Raw genomic sequence first — 24,242 nt, forward strand, 5'->3', positions numbered from 1 at the left:
GAGATGCCAGGGAGGGACCACGGTGGCTTAGATTGCAATATCAAATACCTAGAGGGTGTTTCATAACTTATTTAGCAGCAAAACTTTACCTAACTTGAACTTTTTTGGTGACAAAATTGAACTGAGACTCTAGGTTTTTTTTAATCACATCTACTATGGCAATCATACATTTTGCTACAGAAATCTTAATGCATTTTGTTGCTGCCCTAGTTTTTGTTGAGGATGTTATAGAATATGTAATACGTATATGCTATTACATTAATGCCCCCTCCCCCCAATTCCAATTTTTAAAACATGGCTAAATCTAAGGCTTTTGTTTAAGGTATTGTAAGCATATGTCTGTGGAGATAGTGCAATAATGGTTGTATTCTGGATGTATTTTAAAGTTAGAGCCCTTAAAAATTCTGATGGATGGGGTGTGGGGTATTTGAAAAACAATGGAGTCCAGACGTCCAGGATTTTGTTCTGAACAACCAGAAGAATAGAATTACCATTATCTGAGATGTGTAAAGGCTTTGATGGAGTCATTTTTAATGGAAAGAATGAGTTCAGTTTTGGGCATGTTGGATTTGAGATATTGAGTAGGCTGTTGGTTACAAGTATCAGGAGTTTGGGAGACAGATCTGAGAAGAACTCTTAAGTGTTAGAGGGGAGGATAAATTGGTTTAGTTGTTTTGGGGAGCAACATCTGATACTTAATGACTCAGTTCCACATCAAAGAGTACACGCCTAAGAAGCTTCTTATACATGTGCATGAGGCAATAAGTATAAGTATGTTTATAGGAGCACTGTTTCGATGGAAAAGAAGAATGTGGAAAGGAAATTAAGTTTTCATTTACTGGAGAGTGCATAAATATTTTTAAAAATTTATAGACTGGACTACTGTGCTGTACTGTACTGTAGATTAATAACTAAAGTGAAATACAGTTGATCCTCGAACAACACGGATTTGAATTGCAAGGGTCCACTTATACATGGATGTTTTTCAATATACAGTCAACCCTCTGTATCCCTGAGTTTTGCTTCTGTACACTCACCCAACTACAGACAGAAAACAGTATTTTCCATTCACAGTTGGGAATGTATGGATATGGAAGGCCAACTGTATGCCTTGTTATATGCCATTTTATATGAGGGCCTTGAGCATCCTTGGATTTTGTTATCTATAGAGAATCCTAGAACTAATGCCCTGTGCATACCAAGGGACAACTGTAAAGTTTTGGGAGAATCAGAAGTTATACATGGATTTTCGACTTCCTGGGAGGGTCGATGCTCCTTAACCCCTGCATTGCTCAATGGCCAACTGTACATCCACACGAGTGAATCTCCCAATTATGTTGATTGATGTCAGCAGATGAATATATACAATTTGAAACCATGATATATAATTTAAAAATAATACTACTAATTATTGAATATGCAATAAAACATAATATACATATGGAAAAGATAAACAGAAAATTAAGAATAATTGTTAAGTGGGGATTAGTGGGAGGTGGGATTTGATAGATTTGAAAAGCAAGTCACAGGGACCCCAACTGTTATTATAAGGGTCCTTTCTCATACCACTGGTACATATAGTCATCTCTTTGTTATATTGTTTTCTATACATATTTATGTGTCTAAAATATTTTGTATTTTAAACAAAGATCTCATTGTATTTCTTTTATATCCCTGGTGCTAATGATATGAATCCTTTACAATTCATCAGCTGGTCCAAGAAGTGCCTGGAATCTACATTGGTGAGATGGTTCCATCTAGTGGATAAAGTGTTGCAAGACATTCCTTTTGGGAAGGAAGAATAGAGGTGATACTTAACCTGACTGTCCTTTATTTCACTAAAATTTGAGAGACAAAGGAAAGGGTTATCATTTAGAAATATTTAGTCTTTGCCATTATTAAGATAATAGTATAAATCTCCTAGGACATTTAGTGTAGACCTGTAGGACTCAGATGGGCCTTTTTTTCTGCCTAACATGTGTTTATGTTTTTTTTTCAGAAGGAGTTGAGCCTTCCAAGAAGAGGCAGCTTGTAAGTAGATGATAATTACCACATGATTTATGATTATGATCTCCTGGGGACTGTTCCCAGGAATCCCATTTATGAGTACTTTTCCTGTGAATTCCAACCGTGGCCGGGAAGTGGGCAGGCTAGTCAACTTCTCTTGCTAGGTCATTTTCCCCTCTCCCCCTCTTCCCCACCCCCAATCCTTTTCTTTGTCTCAGTTTTGCCTAGTGTTTGGGAAAAGCTGCCACTTAAATACCTATCACAGTCTTATTTTGTGATTTACTCAGTTTTAGTAAACTCAAGGTTTTGAGAATGTTAAATTTGAAACTATTGACATCTACATCTGTCCCATAACGTGGTACTAAGTAAGGGAGAGGTCAACTTCTCTGACAAGTTGGGGCAAGGGCAGCAGCTAAGTTTGGGATGGACTAGGGCTGTGATAAAACAATGGCTTCGAAACTTTTTTAATAGAAACATATGAGATGTAATTGAGGACACAGCCATGTTTATATGTATTAAGTATGCTTTATATATCATATGCATTTTTTTAAATGTACGAACCATATGATAATTCTATTACTGCCACTTTAGGTTTTTGTTTTGTAAAAACGTTCTTGTAGTTAAGTTGTCCTGTCAGAATTTTGTAAAGCCCTTTGTCTGGTGTATGAAAGCTCATTGTGATTTGATATAGAGAGATAGGAGTTATGAGTCAGAAAACTCCTAGGGTTCAGTCTTGGCTATGTCACTTAATTAGCTTTGTAAACATAGACAAATCACTTCATCTCCTTAAATCTCAGTTGCCTTATCTGTAAAATGAAGGTCATGATACATGTTTTTCTTTTTCTTAGAGCTATTAGAAGGATCACTTAATATATGTGATATTGCTTCACTTCTTAGAATTTTATTCTAAGGTGTGTTAGTTTTAGAATTCTTGTAAACATATTGGGTTAAATTTGGATACATTTTATTATTTAAGAGCCACACTTCCTTCTTTAAATCTAGTTCTAATAGTGGATCTCAGGTCTAGGTTTGCAAGTGTCCCGAGTCTCTAAAAACTGAGCAAGGGCACTACCAGGACTCTTAATGGAGTGATACACCGAGTAGGTAGGTATACATAACTGAGAGGGAGTGGCTTTTCAGCATCATGTTCAGCAAATATTTGGTCACTTCCTACTATTTCTGGCTTTTGTTTTTGTTTTTGTTCTATTTGGAAGTTCTCTGAGATTTGCGTTTGCTTAAAATTAGGTGAAATGAATTAAGGCCTGAGACAGGTAGCTTCTTTCAGGAAAGTGTGCCTCCAATGAATGGAGTTTGCTGAGGAGAAGGAAGAATATCTTGTGAAAATGACTTTTATTTGAAACTGGAGGAATTATTGGATCATTTTAGTTTCAAAGTAGAGGAATTTCTTTTCAGTGGTATCTAAAGTTAGGCCTACTCTAACTGCCTTAAAAGATTTAATAAGGTTCAGAAATAAATAAATACTTTTAAATAAAGTAACTCACATTTAAGCAATTAATCAGTCAATAAATACATATTAATACCTACTGTATGTGTTGGGCTCTAAGTTCTGAAGTTATAAGATTCAATTAGACACATTCCTCTATATTCAGGACTTGTAGTTAAGTAAGCCAGAAGTTCTTCAGTGCAAACAATACTTCTTTTAATCTTTAATATTGGAGGAATAGAAAAGTTTTATTCTGGAAGGAAGCCAGGAAACATAGATACTAATCTACGTTTTGCCACTAACAAGCCATGTGTGGTTTCAGCAGGTACTACTGTTTCTGGACCTGAATTGCATCATTGTAAAATGAGGGAGTTGGCTTATCTGATCTTTATGCTTAGTCATTTCAAATAATCGAAGTTCCGTGGTACTAATCTGCGTAGACCTGGGCAAGTCTTTGTAGGGAGTGTGCGATAGAAGGCAAAGGACGGCTTAGCATTTGCAGTAAAGAAGCCAGGAAGATAAGAACCACAAAGCATAAGATGTTGGAATATGTTTAATTAACGCTTAAAAGTTTGTGATATTTTGGAGAAACCAATGCTAACAAGTGACTTACCATTTGCCCTGTTGTTTCTTGTCCTTGTAGCCTAGTCTAAAAAGTTTTAAAAGTTATTATAATTGTAATTTGAATCATTGTCGGAAGGAGAGGGATGTTAGTAATATCCCTGTTTGCTTCTGTCCCAGATGGCTCTTGCAGGAACAGATCCTGCTGTATGCCCATTCCAGGTATAAAGGCCCATTTCTGTTGGCACATTCTCTCTAATATACTTAATGGGCACAGAGAAATTTAGTGTTTGCAGCTAGTTTGGTGTCCTTGTCTTTTGAGAAAGAGTCAGGTTCATTTAATTAGCATAATTTTGAAAATACCTGAATAATATAAAATAAATGAAGTTCAGTAATTTTGTAGGCTCTCAATTGTTATGCTTTTCCATGTAATGTGGTGATTGCATTAAAATGGACAGAACTTGTCTACGGCCAGGCCACCCTGAACAAGCACAATCCCATCTGATCTCGGAAGCTAAACAGAATTGGGCCTGGTTAGTACTTGGATGGGAGACCACCTAGGAAGACCAGGTGCGGTAGATGTAAAAAATTTAAGGAAAAATAATAATAATAAGGGATTGTAAGCTGACAAGTTCTTTGCAATCTGCAAGGTCAACCAAGGGTTGCCTCGCCTAAAGAAAAAAAAAGTAAAATTATACTATAGAATCAAAGCTTAAAGGGGGCAAAATTTCTTAGGATTACAAGTTTATGTTTCTTTCACCCAAAAGTAATTCCTTCAATGGCTCAAATTGGTAAATGGAAGTATAGCATAAAAATGTGGAGGTTGTGCTTAAGAGCCAGATAGAGTTGGGTTTGGGTCTTGGCACCATTATTTACTAGGTGTTTTTTTGGTACACAAGTTACTATATTTCTGTTTGTCTTTTTGCCTCCATGTATTTGTTCAAATTAATCCATCTATCCATGCATCCATCATAATATATTTATTCAATTCTTAAATTATGTGCGGGCACTATCCTAGATACCGGAGATACAGTAGTGTTTAAGCAAAGTTCCTGCTCTCATGGAGTTTCCATTCAAGAGAGACAGACAAACAAAAACATAATATGTTTGTCTTTATGATATTGTGTAATATGAAGAAAAATAAAGCCAGATAAGAGATAGGAGGATATGTATTTTTGTGGGGCAAGCATTGAAAATTAAATTGTGTTGTCCAGGAATTTTCTCATTAAGGTGACGTTTGAGCAGAGAATGAGTGATGTTGAGATATACACACACACACACACACACACACATATACACATATATATGTTTATATATGTTTACATATACATTTATATATGTGCTTATATTTGTATTTGTATTTATATTTATATTATTTATATATATTGGGGAAGAGCATTCCAGGTAGAGGACATAGCATGTGCCAAGGTCCTGAAGAAAGAACTTGTTTGGCATGTTGGAGGACAGCAAGGAGGCTGGATTGGCTCTTGGGGAGTGAACAGTGGTGTTATGGTGGTGGGGCATAGAAGAATGTGAGGCAGGGGCTAGATTTTGTAGTACCTTGTGGGCCACAGAATTGACTTTGTATTTTACACTGATTGGGACATAAAGCAGAAAAATTATGTTATCCATCATAGGGTTTCTTTTTTTAGAGGGGGAAGGGCTTTATTGAGATAAATTTACATGCCATATAATCACCATTTAAAAGTATACCGTTCAGTGGTTTTTAGTGTATTTACAAGGTTTTACAACCATTACCACTGTCTTAATTCAGAACATTTCATCACCCTAAAGAAACCCCCTTCTCACTAGCAGTCATTCCCCACCCATTCCACACTCTTCTAGCCTCTGGTATAACCACTAATCTACTCTCTGTTTTAATAGATTGGCCTATTTTGGACATCGTATGTAAATGGAATTATAAAATATGTGGCCACTTGTATCTGTCTTCTTTTACTTAGTGTAATTTCGTCAAGGTTCATCTTTTAGCATGAGTCAGTACTTCATTCCTTTTCAAGGGCAAATAATATTGTTTTATATATGTACATTTTGTTTATCCATTTTCTGTTGATGGACATTTAGGTTGCTTCCACCTTTTAGCTATTGTGAAGAATACTTCTATGGACATGGGTGTACAAGTGTCTGTTTGAGTCCCTGCTTTCAGTTGTTTTGGGTAGATAACCTAGAAGTGGAATTGTTGGATTGTATGGGAATTCTATGTTTAACTTTCTGAGGAACCACCATACTACTTTACATAGCAGCTGCACAATTTTATATTCTCATCAGGGTTCTAATTTCTCCACGTCCTAGCCAACACTTTCTAGTTTCCATTTTTTAAATAATAGCTATCTTAATAGGAGTGAAGTTGTATCTCATTTTGTTTTTAATTTGTATTTTCCTAATTACTAGTGATGTCGAGCATGTTATCATGAGCTTATTGGTCATTTATGAACCTTTGGAGAAATCAAGTCCTTTGTTTATTTTTATTTAGTCGTTGGAATTCTTTATATATTCTAAATGTTAAGCTCTTATCAGATATATGACTTGCATATATTCTCTCCCATTTTGGAGGTTGTGTTTTAACTCTTTTCATAGTGTCCTTGATGCACAAAAGTTTTTAATTTTGATAATGTCTAATTTATTTTTTATTGTTTCCTGTGCTTTTGGTGTCATACCCTAGAAATCATTGCCAAATCCTGCATCATAAAGACTTTTTATGTTTTCTTCTAAGAGTTTAATAGTTTTAGCTCTTACATTTAGTTGTGCTTAATCCATTTTGAGTTAATTTTTGTTTATGGTGTAAAGTAAGTGTCTGACTTCATTCTTTTGCATACAAGTATCTAGTTTTCTCAGGACCATTTGTTAGAAAGACTGTCCATACCCCATTGAATGTTCTTGGCACCCTTGTCAAAAATATTTGACCATATATTTGAAGATTTATTTTTGGGTTCTTTATTCTGTTCCATTGGTCTGTATGTTTGTCCTTATACCACAGTTTTGATCACTGTATAATTGTAGTAAGTTTTGAAATCAGGAAGTGTGGAGTCAAAGTACCAGCATTGTTCTTTGAGATTGTTTTAGTTGTTCAGGATCCCTTGTGATTCCATATGAATGATGGAATGAGTTTATTTCCGCAAAAAACGTGGTTGGGATTTTGACAGGGGTTGTATTGGATTGTAGATCAATTTGGGTACTATGTCATCTTAACAATATTAAATCTTCCTATCTGTGAACGCGGGATTTTTAAAAGAATTTATTTAAATATTTTTAATTTCTTTCAGATATGTTTCATAGTTTTCAATGTGCAGATCTTTTCCTTAGCTGAATTTATTTCTAAATAGTTTTCTCTTCACTATGCTATTATAAATGAAATTGTTTCTTTTTTTTTAATTGTTTATTGTTAGCAAATGATTTTTTTGTGTTAGTTTTGTATCCTACAAGGTTGATGAATTTGTTTCCCCTTGTGGTTTTTATTTACATTTCCCTAATGACTAAGGATATCGAGAATTTTTTCATATACTTACTGGCTATTTGCATATCTTTTTTTGGAGAGATTACTATTCAAGTCCTTTGCCCATTTTTTATTTGAGTTATTTGTCTTTTTATTGCTGAATTGTAAGGGTACTTTATATATTCTGTATTCTAGACCCTTATCAGATTCATGATTTGTAAATATTTTTTCCTATTCTGTGGGTTGTTTCACTTTCTTGATAGTGATCTTTTATGAACAAAAGTTTGTAATTTTGTTGAAGTCCAGTTTATCTTCTTTTTCTCTGATTGTGCTTTTGATAGCATATCAAAGAAACCATTCCCTCTTTCAAGGTTTGATTTGTTCCTGGGCATTAATTTATAAAGGTAACTGAGTGATGACACAGAGAGATCAATGCTATTAAAAGAAGAATTTATTACTTGCAGTTTCCACAAGAGGAAGGGGCATGCATGGAGAAAGTACACAAAGGTTTGGTCAGGAGGCAGAAAAGGGGAAAGCCTAAGCTGAAGCCTTTATTGGGATTTCTGCAGGAAAGACAGGGCAGGGCAGGGCAGGGTAAACAGTGTAAGATTTGCTACTTTCAGTAATGTCAGTGGGCTCTAGGCTATACGGTGATTTTTAGTTGTCTGGTACTTGGCCTTGAGTGATATAGGGCAGGGGAAATATTTGTTTGATGTGTGAGAGTTTGATAATCCAACCAAAGGAGGTGGTTGGATTATAGACTTGGGATTAGTTGAAAGGTTTGTAATAGGATTTTTGCACACCTGCAAAAGCTGGATTGCAGGGGAGATATAAACGACTTTGGCTGTTAGTTTGACCCTGTGATTAATGGTTACCAAACAGACAATACTGAATCTAAGAAAACAGAACGAGTGTTTCCTTTTAAGGGTTTCAGGGTTTTAGCTCTTATTTTAAGTCTTTTATTGATTATTAATTAATTTTTAGGTATGACATAAAGTAAGGTTCTGATTTCATTCTTTTGAATGTGGATAACTATTGTCCCAGCACCATTTGTTGAAAGAACTGTTCTTTTCCTTTTAAATAGTTGTCTTAGGTTTCAGCAAGATCACTGGCTGCTCAGACTGTAGGGAGAGCAGGAGTAAAAGAGAAGTAAGTGAAGAAACTTACAAAATTCAGTCAAGGCCATGGTAATTCAGACAGGGTTGTAGCAGGTGAGGTGATGAGAAGTAGCTGGATATTATGGAATGGAAGCTGACATTTGTTGATAGTTTGGGTATATGAGAGCAAGAGAAATTGAGGGTGACTGCAGGGTTTTAGAGCTGAGTAATTAGATGTATATGGTTGCTATTTACTGAGCAAGATGGGGAATATTGTGAGTAGAGCAAAGTTTGTTATTGTTAGTTTTGTTCTTGGGGCAGGAGTGGAGTTTGTTGGAGAAATCAGGACATTGGTGTTTAACATCCAAAAGGAGTGTTGATAAGGCAATTGTATATATGAATCTGGGGATCAAGGGTGGAATCTTATTTAATAGAGGTATGCATTTGGGGATTAACGGTATATAGATGATATTTAAAGCTATGAGACTGGATGAGATAAACTACTGAAGTGTGACTCAAGTGTGGTCAACTTACTGGTTAAGGTAACAAACTGTTACCGGTTTGCATTAGTTAATTATAGAAATCTAGAGTAAGCAATTTGACGTCGTTGTAACCTTCAAGCATTTGATCATTTTTCTGTTAGTTCATATTTATTGTATTTTGCAATGGTTTGTGATACATTAAAAATTTCACCTGGTCTTTCACCATAACTAGTTTGAGAAGCACTGACCTGGTGAGTGAGTGAGTCTAGAGAGAAAAGAAAAGAGATCTAAGGACTAAACCCTGAGAGCACTTTAGTATTTACTATTTAGGAGTAAGGAGAATTCATCAGTAAAGACAAGGAGCAGCCAGTGAAGTTGGAAGAAAACCAGAAGAGAGTGGTGTTTCCAAAGCCATAAGAAGAAAGTATGCCAAATACTCCTGACAGGTTATGTAAGGTGAACAACTAAGAATTGACCTTAGGGTTTAGTAATAGGGAAGTCCTTATTGGTGACTTTGGCGAGCCATATTAATGAGAGGTGGGGCCAAAGATTGATTTGAAGGGGTTCAAGAGAATGGGAGACAGTATTACCTATGTAATAATTTCCATTAAAAATGTTTAACCTCAGTCGAGTATATGTAGAAATAATCAGAAAAGTCCCATTTGAGGGGCTAATATATAGAACTACTGGCCTTGACTCTTTAAAAAAATGTCGAAGTTGTGAAAGATCAAAAAAAAAAGAAAAAAGACTAAGGATGTGTCCTAAATTATTGGAGACAAAAGAAACCTAATGAATAAATGTCATGTTTGATTGTTGGTTGGGTCTCGAATTTTAAAAAATAGTTGAAGGACATTATTGGGACAATTGAGGAAATTGGAATGTGAACTTTTACTAGATAATATTATTGTGTTGGTGTTAAACATCCTTAATGTGACGATGGTGTGGTAGTTTTCCCTTGTTCTTAGACCAAGGATGTTAATTGTGGAAGTGTTTGAGGGAGGTGTTATGATGATTACAACTGACTTTCAGCTAATTAACACAAAGTGTGTGTGTGTGTGTGTGTGTGTGTGTGTGTGTGTGTGGTGAGAGAGACAGAATGAGAGAGAAGGGAGAGAAAAAAGCAAATGTAGCAAACTGTTAACAGTTGTTAAATCTAAATGAAGGGCATGTAGTGTTTCATTTAATTCTTGTTCCTTTTCTGATATTTTGGGGGAGGAGTTAATGAGTATATACTGTTCTTTTGAAGAGTTTTGCTGAAAGAATCATAGAAATCAGGTGATAGCTGGAAAAGGTTATAGAGTTGAGTTTTCTCCCCTCTTTAAAATATAAATGGGAGATATTACATTTATGTTTGTATGTCAGTGATATTATCCAGTAGAGAAGGAAAAGCTGATATAGGAGAGGAGGGAACAATTGTTGGAATGTTCTTGAATAGGCAAAAATGGAGGACATCAAAGTACATGTGGAAGTACTGGCCTTAGACAGGAGTACTTGCAGTTTGTCCAACAGTAGCTTTAGTTGCCTCAAATTTATCTGTAAAAAATTATGCATGTAAAGTATAAGGCATAGTGCCTGCAATAAACTAGCAATTTGTTATTGTTATAGAATTTAGCTCAGTGCCTGTTACTTTTGACAATGGTAGTTGTTAATTATTGTTTTTATTATTAGGCCATAATTATCTGTTTGAAGCTGTAAGTTCTTAAGAAAAACAAGTTAGTAAAATCCTAAACCAGGTTAAATGAACAATAGCGTGCCTTAGAAAAACCACAGAATATTCATGGTTGGCTTCGGTTACATTAGGGAAGAGAGCAACTAAATTCCAATATGGCAAAAGAGAACATCCAGGCCTGCGATGATAAGGACTTTGTTGGGACAAGTTGGTTATGAAAGTTCTTTAGCCTGGCTCATACCATTTATTTTAGATGTAGCTTCCTGAAATTAAATCATTTTCATTTTTAGAAAGTTATTTCATATGTAAACCCATCTGGATATTATTTAATGCATTAAAAAATCTAGTCTAGAACATCAGCTCTAGAGGAGGCTGATAACCTTGTTGAAAATGTACATAATATAATATTGGTGGAAAAAGAATTTAAGGAAAACGAAGTTCTAAATCTATTTGTATTTCTTTACTAAAGGCGTAAAAGTATTGTATTTTGCTTTCTCTCAATTAAAATAGCTCTGAATGGCTTCCCTTGTACAGCTCTGTGCAGGGGACCTCCTCTTGGAATTCTTTTCAAATAGGATTGTGTTTTGTTGTTGTTTGTGAATTTCAGCACTAGTACCTAGGCCTTACACTTAGAAGCTCAATGTAAATAGTGTTTATATCTAGTTACCCAGAAAGCTAAGCTTTTCTAATACTCATTATAACTTCAGGTAATTGTCCTCATATTTCTTGAAATGTCTTTGCTTTATTTCTTTGAGGTTGCGAGCATTTAGTGGAGGTAAAGAAGAGACTGTAGGAGTGAAGAGGTAGCTGTAGCACTGTCAATGGGATGTGTGTGTGCGTGCGTGCTCTTGTGCATGTTGCTATTGGTGGCCTTTATTCTTAGAGTCCTTAGGGTAGTTATCCTTTTGCACTGTAGACTTACTAATTTAGGAAGTGGACTTGGACATCAGATAATAGATGAAAATAAATGCCAGATGTCTGCAATGATAGGCAGTGGGCAGGGAGGAGTTCCTGGGGCTCAAGGATGTGATGTGTCAAACTTGGTCCCTTGAAACTGACTTATGAAACAGTATCATGTACTTTCCCACTCTGATGGAATTTGATGGTATTTGCTTGGATAAATGCTTCTGGGGAATGTGCTAAAAAGAGATACCACTTGCTACACATAGTAAACCCTTTGTGTGGTATCAGTGATGCCTGACACAAGGCTTTGGTTTCTCCATAGACTTTGAAAATCAAGAAATTTAAGGACTGTGAAGAGCAGAATGATAGCTTTGTGTTATAATTAATAGTCTTTTTAAATTGGGCTTGTATAGGAAATGACCTCACATAGGTTCTCCAGTGGGAAGGCAGGAATTGGTAGACGTTGGCAAAGATGGAGCAATTGTCATCACTGATTTCCCAGCAGAAACCACTTTGTTGTTAAAAAAAATGCATTTGGTCTGTTAGTGAACCATAAGTATGTAGACACAGGACCTGAACATTGAAAATCCTTGAGAGCCGATTTGTTACTATTATGTTAAGAATGACTGTTATTATGCTAATCGCCCTCACATTTTTATGCCTAGACCTCACAACTACTAATTCACTGTAATCTGCTTGGGTATCTCAGAGACATCTCAACTGAAAGGATTGTCTTTCTCAAAAACTTACCCTTTTCTTATTCTCTATCTTATTAATGGTACTACTTCCTCAAGATAGAAAGCAGTTATTCTTGTTACCTGTCTGTTCCTCACACTCACGATTCCTTTCTGTTTTACCTCTCAAATCTCTCTTAATTCTCTCTACTTCTTTCTATTACCACTGGTATGTCCACATAGTCCAAGCCATTGTGCTCTCTTGCCTCTGTACTAATTTCCTAACTAGTAATTTTTAAAGTACAGATTTGATTATTAGATGTTTATTTAAACTTGTTTAGTGAATTCTTTATTACAAGATCACACCTGAATATCTTGACATGGCCCAAAAAACCATCTGCACAATCTGGTTCCTGTCTTTGTCTACATATTTTGCACAGTATGTTTCCTGTACCTGGAGTGTTCTTTCTCCCATCTGTACCTGGTTAGCTCCTACTTATCTGTCAAATCTCAGCTTATATCTCACTATCTTATGATAGGCTTTTCTGACCTCGCCTGTATCTTGCTGTCACTATACTAAATTGACTTTCCCAGAATGTATCCTCATGAAATTCTGTACTTTTCCTTCATAGCTCTGACTACAATTATAAATAGTTATTTGTCTGTCTTCTCCTATCAGATGGTCTGTTTAGTCTTTTTAGTCTGGCTTGGGCTTCCATAACAGGGTACCACAGGCTGGGTGGTTTAAACAACAGAAATTTATTTTCTCACAGTTTGGAGGCTTGATGTCCAAGATCAAGGTGCCAGCATGGTCATTTTCTGGAGAGGGCCTTCTTCACCTTCTCACTGTATGCTCACATGACGTTTCCTTAGGGTGTGTGGGGGTTGGGGGAGAAGAGAGGGAGAAAATGAGAGAGAATATCTTCTTCCTCTTAAAAGGCCACCAGTGCTATTGGATTAGGTCCCCACTCTTGTGACCACATTTAACCATAATTACCTCCTAAAGACCCTTTTCTCAAATATAGGCACATTGGGGGTCAAGGTTTCAACATAGGAATTTTGTGGGGACACAGTTCAGTCCATAGCAGATGGTAAGTGTCATGAGATCAGTACCATGTTGTATGGTACAATGCTTTGTCTCTAGGGCCTAGTATAGAGTTTAACACAGCAGGCAATAACTTAGGCTCGTTCCTAACATTTGTGTGGCCTGGGACAAGAATACAAATGGAGTTATAAATGTTTAAAAGTTTTAAATAAAACTTACAAACTGTAAAATAAAATATGTTGTATATGTAGAATAAAATATACTCTCAATTTGAGAAGTATAATTTCAGAATAACAAATTACAAAAAAAGTTGCATAAAGCTATTGATTTAAAAAATAAACATGTTAAATATTTTATTTAACTCAATAATAATTGAGTTAATTGAGGGTATCAGGCAGATGTTGCTGCTAGTTAAGAGAAGTGAAAGAAGCACATTCGTGTGTAGTAAAGAAATGTTGAAATAAATTCATAAAGGGTTAAAAAATTGATTTTTCTATGGGCAGAAGAGAAGTCAATTGAACTTCTGCTATGCAAAATTTATTTGCATATCTATAGACAAGAACTATTTTGCATTGCTATAAGTTATCTATAACTTAGAGTTTAAAATAGCTCAAAGGCAATAAAAGACTAGAATTAAATAATGTATTCTCTCAACAATACATAGTTTTCCATCAGAAGATTATTTCTTTTTTCTTTGCTTATACCAAGTTTCTTTACAGTCTCCCCCACCCTTTTGATCTAAAGCGATCTCAGATATTATTCTTGATCACAAAACAAGGTTGATCTCAAGTTTGGCCTGGTTATTTACATAGGGGTAGCAATAATGTTAATTTGCCATATAGGCTTTCTTAAGTTTGCTGGAAATTCTATAAAGAATATCTGATTAAACTTTAAAAGCCTCTATTATTTGTATTTTGAGGTTAGAAAGCCAAGTTTAATAAACTTTCACATTTCATCTGCAGTACTTATAAATTTGGGTGAATTCTACTCTTATTGAGGTCCTCAAATGTCCTAAGGGTGCTAGGCTTGCCAGGAACTGACTTTCCTTATCATTTCTAAGTCTTGACCTTATACAAAGTCAGTTTTTCTGGGAGGATTGGTAAGTATTGGCTCCATAAAGTCAACCATAGTTCCTTAAAAGTGGCTTATTATTCTTGATTAAGTGTCATTCTCAAATATGACATTTCAGGCAAAGTTTTGGTTGCGTAGCCATTTTTCACAATTGTATTTTAAGGAGATTCAGTAAGGAAATTCGGTAAGACTTTCTTAAATCTCACTAGAGAGAGAGTCAGTGAGAAACAGGAATGGCTCAGGAATGTTTCATTTATAACAGCAAAGGTTGCTAAAATGTTAAAGGTTTAGATAGCTTAAGAAAGAAGAGAACAGGCTTCTTTATATATACAGAAAATAGACTTTAAGACAATATTACAAACAACTACAATCATCCTTCATTCCTGTGTAATTAATTTTCATTTCACTGGATGTTAGGTAAGTAGTCTGCTTCTTGACTAAAAAGAGTTCTGGAAATTCTGACTCAGTCTCCTGGAATGGTCTGGAAGTTGTTCAGCTGTCTAAGCTATGGCATTAGAAGCCTGTGCCCAAGAGTCTATTCTTTGATGTGTCAATAGTTTGAAATACCTGCTACAGTCCTTTTCCATGGGGCTCTGAGACAATCCTTTGCTGAGAACACAGACTCTGGCTTCTAGTTGATGGCAGAGCCTTCAGACTAGTATCAGTGTAAAACAAAATCTCTCTTTAAATGACAGGGACTTAAAATAGCTGTGGTCAGGTTATTACAGATAACTTTTAAATGTGAATGTTCTGATGAGAATTAATAACAGAATAATGCAACTAACAAGGGGATTAAGTTGTTTCTGTTGCGTGCAAAGCAATAATAAAGCCAGTTCAAAAAACTTTTAGCAAATATCTTTAAGAGTAGTTCTTTTCAAAAAAGAGAGTGAAAATTATATCTGGTTTATATAACATGGATGGACATAATTTTTACATAGGAAAATACCTTGATATATTACATATAATAATCTAATGGTATAATGTAAATACCAAGAACATATCAAGATTACATTAAGGATATAAAGTGAAAAGATTCAATGAATGTGGAGTAAGTCCTAGACATCTGTATTTTATAAAACTCCATTAACCTAGAAAATGCTAGATTCAAATTTTAGTAGTAAGGTTGTTACCAAGTAAGCATTTAAATAACTGAACTTAATACTGAAAACACAAAACTACTGTTTCCTAAAATCTGGCAAAACATTATCAGGACTCATAAACAGAAGCACATTATGGACAACAAAGGGTATTGACAAATCTTTAGGAACTTTCCATAAATTATGTAAATTCTAGACTATTTATATTAATAGCATTTTGCTTGTACAAATTTAAATACAAATTTAAACTAGGGAAGGCTGAACATCTTTTTTGATTTGACAGCTTTCTCCATGAAACCTACCAATAGTAAAATAATCAAACCTGATTATTTCTAGCACCTCTCTATAATTGTGAAAGAACCATTCTTGTGATTTTTCCAGAGATGCTCTGGGATATCTCAAAGATAGTTTTAGGTAGTAAAAATATCCTGAAAGTTTTATTTTACTATTTTCTATATTTAGGATCTGATTTTGAGAAGGCAAAACTTCAAAGAGTTGTCAGTGGAAACTCTTAAAATAGGAATGTTGGTGCTTGAGAAACAATACCTGGTTACTTAACCAAGGTGACAATAAAACATTTAAAAGTAAATAGAAGGTAACACACTTTTGAATAACCACAACTTTTTTTATGAGGAAATTTTGTTTGCTTTCTTAAATAATTAAGGACAAAATAAGTCAGCATAAAGCAAAGAAAGTTATTCTAGTAAGACACAAAATATTTGCTATCTGGGCATATTACACAGGAAACAAGATTAACCTTTACTGTCGTAAGCAAAGGCAATAAACAGTAAACCAAGGAGACTGGCTTATCAAAACTGAACAAATTTTGCCAAGATTCAGTTCATAGCTTTTCAGACTTATGGCATGGTAGTATTAACCATGGCAAACAAAATTCACTTTTCAAGTTTCATTCATTATTTTCCTTCATTTTCCGAAATGTATTTACACTTGAAGACAGTTCTTAGGAGGTTGTCAAGGTCAGGTTTGATTTTATAATAATAGTAAGATGATATTAACATGCAATGCATCTATCATTATCTTCAAGTAAATTAATAAATAAACATTTAAAAATGGCTCAGACCATCCAGTCAATCACAGTCAACCAACTGAACCAAGAAAGTTAAATATATTTTGAGACACTAAGATTGGGGATTATTTGTTAAGTAGTGTTTTGGACTGAATGTGTCCTCCCAAAGTTTATATGTTGGAGCTCTACCCCCACTTCAATGGTGTTTGGAGTGGGGCCTTTGGGAGGTAATTAGATTTCGATGAGGTCATAAGGGTGGGGTATCCATGATGGGATTAGTGTCCTTATAAGAAAAGGAAGAAATCTCTCCTCACCCTGCCATGCTCCCTGCCATGAGGGCACAATGAGAAGGTGGCTGCCTGCAGTCCAGAAAGTGAGCCCTCACAAGGAACCACATTTGCTAGCATAATGATCTTATTAGACTCCCCAGCCTCCAGAACTGTGAGAAATTAATCTCTTGTTTTAGCAAATATAAAAAATTGTTTCCATTTGTAGTAGTTATTATTGATAGTTATAACCCATAGAAATAAGCTTTTTGAGTCCTCAACGACCACCACAATATGTAGAATCATTTTATTACCCTAAAATATTTCTTGAATGGTTTTGTAGTCAATTCTTCTTCCATCTCTTGGCCTCAGGCAACCACCGATCTGCTTTATGGCACTATAGATATGTTTGCCTGTAGAATTTCATATAAGTGAAAAATCATACAGTCTTACTCTTTTATATTTGGCTTCTTTCATATTTCAATACTCTTGTTTATTTTAATGCTTAGTATTTCCATGTGTGAATACACCACTACTTGTCTGATGGATATTTGGGTTGTTTTCTGTTTTTGGATATTGTGAATAAAGCTGCTATGACCATTCATGTACAAGTCTTTTTATGGAAATATGTTTTCATTTCTCTTGGGCATGTACCTGAGAGTGTTCAGATCATGAAAACAGTATCTCAGTCATTGCTGCCACCAATAGGAGTAACTTATCAGCCATAAACAAACCTAAAACAAAACCCAATTATATAGAAGGAAATTAAAATTAGAAAAATTAGAGAGTAAATAAATTTCAGATTCACCTCTGGAATCCAACTTTATATCACCACTTAAGATTTACCTCTGGAAGCCAAGACATTCCTGGGCAGCCCACATATGAGGTGCACTTCTCTCATGTGACTCCGTGAGGTGAATCCATTGGGCATTTTGGTGGAAGACTTCTAACACTGCTTAATGGGTAATTTTCTAAAAAAGATAAAATCATGGCTCTCATCTAGATATGAAATGAAACATTTAAAGAGTAATGAAAACCTCATCGTTAATAAGGGAACCAGACAGATGTTATAACTTGTCAGTTATCAGTTTTTTCTGTTATCAATTTTTTTTTATTAAGATTATTGGAGTAACATTGGTTAATACAATTATATAATTTTCAGGTGTACATTATAATTCTACATATACATATATTCTATTGTGTGATTACCAGCCAAAGTCCAGTTTCCTTCAACTACTGTATATTTGATCCCCTTTACCCACTTCATCTTCCCCCAACCCCCTTAAGTTGACTCTTTTTACCCTGTCTACCTCTCCCCTCCTCTCCCACCCCCTACCCTCTGGTAACCACTAGTCCATTGTCCATGTCCCTGAGTCTCTGTTTGTCCTGTTCATTTGTTGCTTTTAGGTTTATATCCCACATATAAGTGATATCATGTGATTTTCTACTTTTTCAGTCTGGCTTATTTCGCTTAGCATGATTATCTCACGATTCCTCCATGTTGTCGCAAATGGCAGTATTTCATCTCTTCTCATGGCTGAATAATATTACATTGTATATATGGGCCACAGCTTTAGCCAGTCATCTATCGTAGGATACTTTGGTTGCTTCCATGTCCTAGCCACCGTGAGTAATGCTGCTATGAACATCGATTTGCAAATATCTTTTTGGATATGAGTTTTCAAGACTTTGGGGTAAATACCCAGTAGAGGGATTGCTGGCTCATATGGTAAATCAATTCTTAGTTTTTTGAGGAACCTCCATACTGTTTTCCATAGTGGCTGTACCAATTTGCAGTCCCATCAGCAGTGTATGAGGGTTCCTTTTTCTCCGTATCCCCTCCAACATTTGATCTAGATATGAAATGTTTCATTTCATATCTAGATCATAGCTATTCTAACAGGTGTGAGATGGTATCTCATTGTGGTTTTGATTTGCATTTCCCTAATAGCTAGCAATGTTGAGCATCTTTTCAATTATTTGTTGGCCATTGGTATGTCCTGTAGAGAGAAGTGTCTGTTCAGGTCCTCTGCCCATTTTTTGATTGGATCGTTTGTTTTTTGTTGTTATTGAGTATATGAGTTCTTTGTGTAATTTGGATTTTAGGCCCTTATTGGAGGCATTGCTTGCAAATATATTTCCCCATTGAGATGGTTGTCTCTTTACCTTGTTGACAATTTCTTTTGCTGAGCAGAAGCTCTTTAGTTTGATCAGGTGTACATTATAATTTGACATCCGTATATTCTATTGTGTGTTTATATGTTTGAAAGTTGGCAAGATGACAGTTTAATTAATACTGCACCCATCTAGATGTTCATCTGTTCGAGCAATAAAGCGCCCTTATTATAAAGACAATAAAGGGTCTAAGGGTAGACAATTCATAAGTTATTAAAATGTCCATACTTCTCCTGGCTTTATTTCAGTAAAATCACTATGTTGTAATTAAGATTTTCTTATAAGTTTTGTTATTTTATCTCAAACGGGGTGAAAAGAATGTAAAATACCTTGTTAATTATTTTATATATTTATTTATTATACATATTGAAATGATATTTTGAATATACTAGGTTAAATAAAATAGATTAAAAATTTTTTAATTGTTATTTTGTCAATAATACCAAACTAATAAACTTTCTTGAGTCATTCTGTTTCTTAGATTAAACAAAAGTTAAGTTCTATTTAGAGGGTATTTGTTCTGCTGTAGCAGTAGAAATTGGAATTGTCAAAAAAATCTTAATACATAGATTTAGAAACGAACTATGAATTTCACACATCAGACTTTGTAATGGAGTCTTGTGATAAATTATTATTGTCACAGAAGATATTATACAATATTTTAATGTTATTTTAGAAATTGCTATCTGATATTGCAATTTCACCATCTCTTAAAGCAATTGGGCCATAAAACATTTCTTCAGATCTTCTTTAATCTTTTCACTGCTGGGATATTTTAAAGAAAACCAAACATAGTGGTATGTTCAGACTAAACCTTGATCTGTAATGGCCCTCATGCAGTCTAGTCTATAGAAATCAGTTTGGGATTATTTGTTGGTGAATCTTCTTCATAGTCATGTATGGTAAACATACTCTAAGGGGACCCCCATAGTTTCCTCCTCTTGGTGTTCATACTTTTGTGTAGTCTTGCTCCCCCTGACTGTGGGCAGTACTTGTGACTTGTTTTTCTAACCAATAGGACATAGTAAAAGCAATGGGGTATCATTCCTGTGACTATATTATGGTATATGCAACTTTGTCTAGTTAGCAGACTTACCATAGATACTGTACTGATTCGATGGAGTAGGCAGCCATGTTAGAAAAGCCTATGTGGCAAGGAACTGCGGTAGCTTCTAGGAGCTGAGGGTAGCTTCCAGTTGATATCCATCAAGTAGCGAGGGCCCTCAGTCCCACAGCCATAGAGAAATGAATTTGGCCAACTACCTCATTGAGCTTAGAAGTAGATTCTTTCCCAGCTAAGCCTCCATGTGAGAATGGAACCCAGATGACACCATGATTGCAGCCTTGTGAGACCCTAAGCAGAGACTTAGCAAGCTAAGCTTTGTTTGAATTCTTGACTCACAGAAACTCCGAGATAATGTTTTGTTGTTTTAAGTGGCTATGCTATGGTAATTTGTTATGCAATAGAAAATGAATACATCATGCAAAATTACTTTTTCCATTTTCTTGTTTTAATTTCCTTATGTTTTATTGCAGTGTGTCACTTTCATTGTATCTGCTATGTGGAAATTCTTTTGACTAAGATATTTTTAATCTTTTAAAAAGTGAAAGAGCCAAACTTAGATTTCTTTGTTTTTTTTTGGCTCCCCCAAATAATAAATGATAAGTGTATGTTTAAGTTTGTAAATAGCCGCCACATAAGCTTCAAAATGTTTGTACCATTTTATACTCCAACGATATTAAAGTTCTAGTTGGCCCACATCCGTAGTAACACTTGTTACGGTCAGACTTTTAATTTTAGACATTTTAGTGGGTATGTAGTGGTATCTCATTGTGGTTTTAACTTGCATTTCCAAATAAAAAATGATGTTTTTCATGTCCTTATTGGCCATTTATATATCTTCTTTTGTGAAATGTATGCTCAAATCTTTTGCCCATTTAAGAAACTGAGTTTTTTTAAAAATTGAGTTTTCAGGAGTTGTTTATATATTCTAGGTATTGATAATTTTTTTTTTTTTTTTTTTTTGGTCGGATATATTGTGACTATTTTCCTTCAGTCTATGGCTTGCGGAAGGTCTTAATTTTGATGTTCAATTTGTGAGTTTTTATGTTGTATCTAAGAAATCTTTGTCTAACCCAAAATTATGAAGATTTTCTCCAATGTTTTCTTCTAGAAGTTATATAACTTTAGCTTTTATGTTTGGGCTTTCATCCCTTTTGAATTAATTTTTTAAGTTTAAAAAATTGTGATAAGAATATATACACACATATATTAAAATTTGGCATTGAATTGTACACATCTTCAAGTACAATTCAGTAGCATTAGTTTATTTACAATATTGTATAACCATCAACACTATCTAATTCTAAAACTTTCTCCTCACCCCAAATAGAAACTCTGTACCCTTTAAGCAATAACTCTCTGGTCTTCATTTCTCTCAGTCCCTGTAAACTCTATTCTACTTTCTATCTCTATGCATTTTGTCTATTCTAGGTATTTCATATGAGTGGAATCACACAATATTTGTCCTTTTATGTCACTTAGCATATTTCATATTGTCTGTATTTTAAGTCAGTTTAAATAAGGCATTTTTGAGCTTTTTGTTATATAAGTTATTGATATAAGTTGTTCCTGATCTTCTCATTTTTTTACTGTCTGTTGACCTGGCATGATATCCCATCTTTATTCCTAAGAATGGTAATTTGTGTTTTTTCTTTTTTGCTTCTTGATTGTGCCACTAGGATTTTTATTAATTTTAATATTTTTAAAGAACCAACTTTCAGTTTTGTTATTTTTTTCTATCAGTGATTTCTGTTTTTATTTTTTCTTGTATTATGAATTTAATTTGCTTTTTAAGTTTTCAATGTAGAGGATTAAATTGATATATACTATAAAGTTTGATATGTTGTATATTTATTATAATTTAATATAAAATGTTTTCAAATTTCCTTTTCTGTTTCATCTTTGACTAATAGATTATTTAGAAGAGTGATTTAATTTTCAAATATTGAGAGAATTTGAAGGTTTTTTAATGTAATTGATTTTGAATTTAATTCTTTTTTCAGACAGCATAATTTATAGGATTTCCTTTTGAAATTTCTCGATACTGCTTTTCTGGCCTAGTATATGGTCTTTCTTGATGCATGTGCACTGCGTGTTTGATTAGCTGCCCTGAACTCTAAGCTGTGCCTCTTCAGTTTAGCAGAACTGCTGCGTTCTGCTTGAACTCTAGCTCTGTGCCATTGTAAGGAAATTATTCCCAGGTAGAGAGCTGGGACAATTGGAATGTCTCAGCATTTGAGGTTCTCTTCTTTCTGGGTTTGCATTCTTGTGTTGCCTTTCCCTAGTGCCTGAAAACTGTTACTTCATATGTTTTGTCTAGTGTTATGGTGGTTTGTAGCAGAATGGCTGCTTTTGTTTCATTTACTTTGTCGTACTTGCAGATGAAAGTTTGACAATCTTAATGCCTAAAATTGAGTTTTTTCCTTTAGTTCTCTCATAAGTCAAATCCTATAATTTTTGCATCAAGTGTAAAGCTAATGAAATTCTCATTCATTTCTACCTCATCATTTTCTTAACTCAACAATACGTATAACAAAGTTAGTTGTTTAACATGACTTTTGTCCCTGTTATAATCTATAGAACTGAGTAATATTACTTTTTAAAAATCTAGGTATGATTTTTTTCTCTTATTTTATAACCAAATTAATAATTTTATTTAAATCTTTATCCTTGCCAGTTATTTCATTTATTTCATTTTTATCTATCAAACATGTTCAACATCTATTTTAGTATTAAATTTCACAATCATTTACATTAAATCTATAAGTTTTCCATGGTCTTCTATGATTATTTTATTATTAAACCATAGGAGGAAAAAAATCTTTGAATTTGGCTAAATATTGAGTAGACGATATTATTTTAAGAAAAATCATACCGACATTCTTTATTGACATTTACTTGGCTTCTCTGAATACTGTGGCTTATTTATTGTTGATTTAATCTTTTTTCAGTGCTAATAATTGTATGTGTGTTTTCTGTGTGCAAGTGAAGTCCATTCACTTTCATTAGCAGATTTTTTTTTTCAGCTTTAAGCAGACCAACTCATTTGTAGATTTGCTATTTCTTTTTCTCTCCTAAGTGTTACTTTCCTATTTTGTCTGTCATAATCACAGCTTGTACTCATTTATAACGATCTATAGGTTTTAAAAATAAAATGTAATTGTATTCAGAAAGTACCAGGTTTGAGTATATTTTTATCAAAAATATAAAGTAAGTATAAAAAGCTGAAATTTTTTATGCTTTCAAAAAGTTATATTTTAAATATTCAAAATTACATAAATACACTAAATTTAAAATTTTTGTGATTTCTAGATGCATCTACGTACAAATTTTTATAAAAACAAAATTGTAATTTTAGCATTCATTGTTCAACTATCAGTATAACAATTGATCTCCGGCATTGACATAAGTTATGGCTAACCTTGAACATAAATCCACTTACCAGTAATGTGAATTCCTTAATTCTGCAAAATGTTCCTCAGCTGCCATGATCTCTGTTATGAATACTGAGCAGAATTATAAATATCTTTAGAACCATGAGTCGGAACAGAAGGAAAAAAATAAATGGATATTTGGCTCTATTTGGAAGCAATACTTGTATTAGCCAAGAAATATATTACATTCGTGTTATCTGAGAAGGATTTGACAGGCTAATTAATTTGCCTTTTTGCTTACTTCGAAGACCCTCTGCTGTTCAAATACTTTATAATCTCAGACAGATTCACAATCCATAAACAGCAGTCTGACATGGTTGCTCTTTTTAAAAAAAGACGTGTAAAGAAAAATGTGGACAAGTGTTTTCCTGGGGTCTTACATTCCTGTAAGTCACAGGAATGGATTTTTAGGGTTTCATGTTGCCATTGCATAATGCTAGATGACAAGTTTCAGAAGCCACCCCATTTTTTTGATGAATTTAATTTTTGTATTTGTGTTATTTTGCAGAACCTCTAAAGTGAGAAGCCCATGGCAGAGACCTTTCTTGCCTGGCCCTAAAGGTCAGGCAAGACATAGTTGTGTGAATGAATAAGAAAAGCTAGATGTTTCATTTCTCATACTGCAAATTGTTGAGTGCTGCCACCAGTCCCAGGGAAACGTTAAGCTTTCTTAGTGCTGACAAAGCCACAGGAACATTGGCACAAGTGGATTCTAATGTCACTAAGTTTAACACATCTGTGGGGATGTGTTAAACCCTGGGAGTAAGAGTGATATC

At 34.4% G+C, this 24,242-nt stretch overlaps 1 protein-coding gene and 1 pseudogene across 4 annotated transcripts in view; both read left to right on the forward strand.

Moving 5' to 3' along the window:
* Positions 1–24,242, forward strand: part of MAST2 (microtubule associated serine/threonine kinase 2) — a 172,956-nt gene that overhangs the window by 76,731 nt on the left and 71,983 nt on the right. For 2 of the 4 annotated variants that reach the window (XM_015595180.2, XM_025051926.1), the window contains one exon: positions 2,000–2,031. In XM_015595180.2, the coding sequence (XP_015450666.1) occupies positions 2,000–2,031 (32 nt within the window). The remainder of the gene's footprint in view (positions 1–1,999; positions 2,032–24,242) is intronic. The other 2 variants (XM_025051925.1, XM_025051927.1) reach the window with 1 other exon arrangement.
* On the forward strand, positions 4,476–4,594 carry LOC112485937 (annotated as a pseudogene).

The sequence above is a fragment of the Pteropus alecto genome, unplaced genomic scaffold (assembly GCF_000325575.1).
Source record: "Pteropus alecto unplaced genomic scaffold, ASM32557v1 scaffold25, whole genome shotgun sequence".
NCBI classification, from domain to species: Eukaryota; Metazoa; Chordata; class Mammalia; order Chiroptera; family Pteropodidae; genus Pteropus; species Pteropus alecto.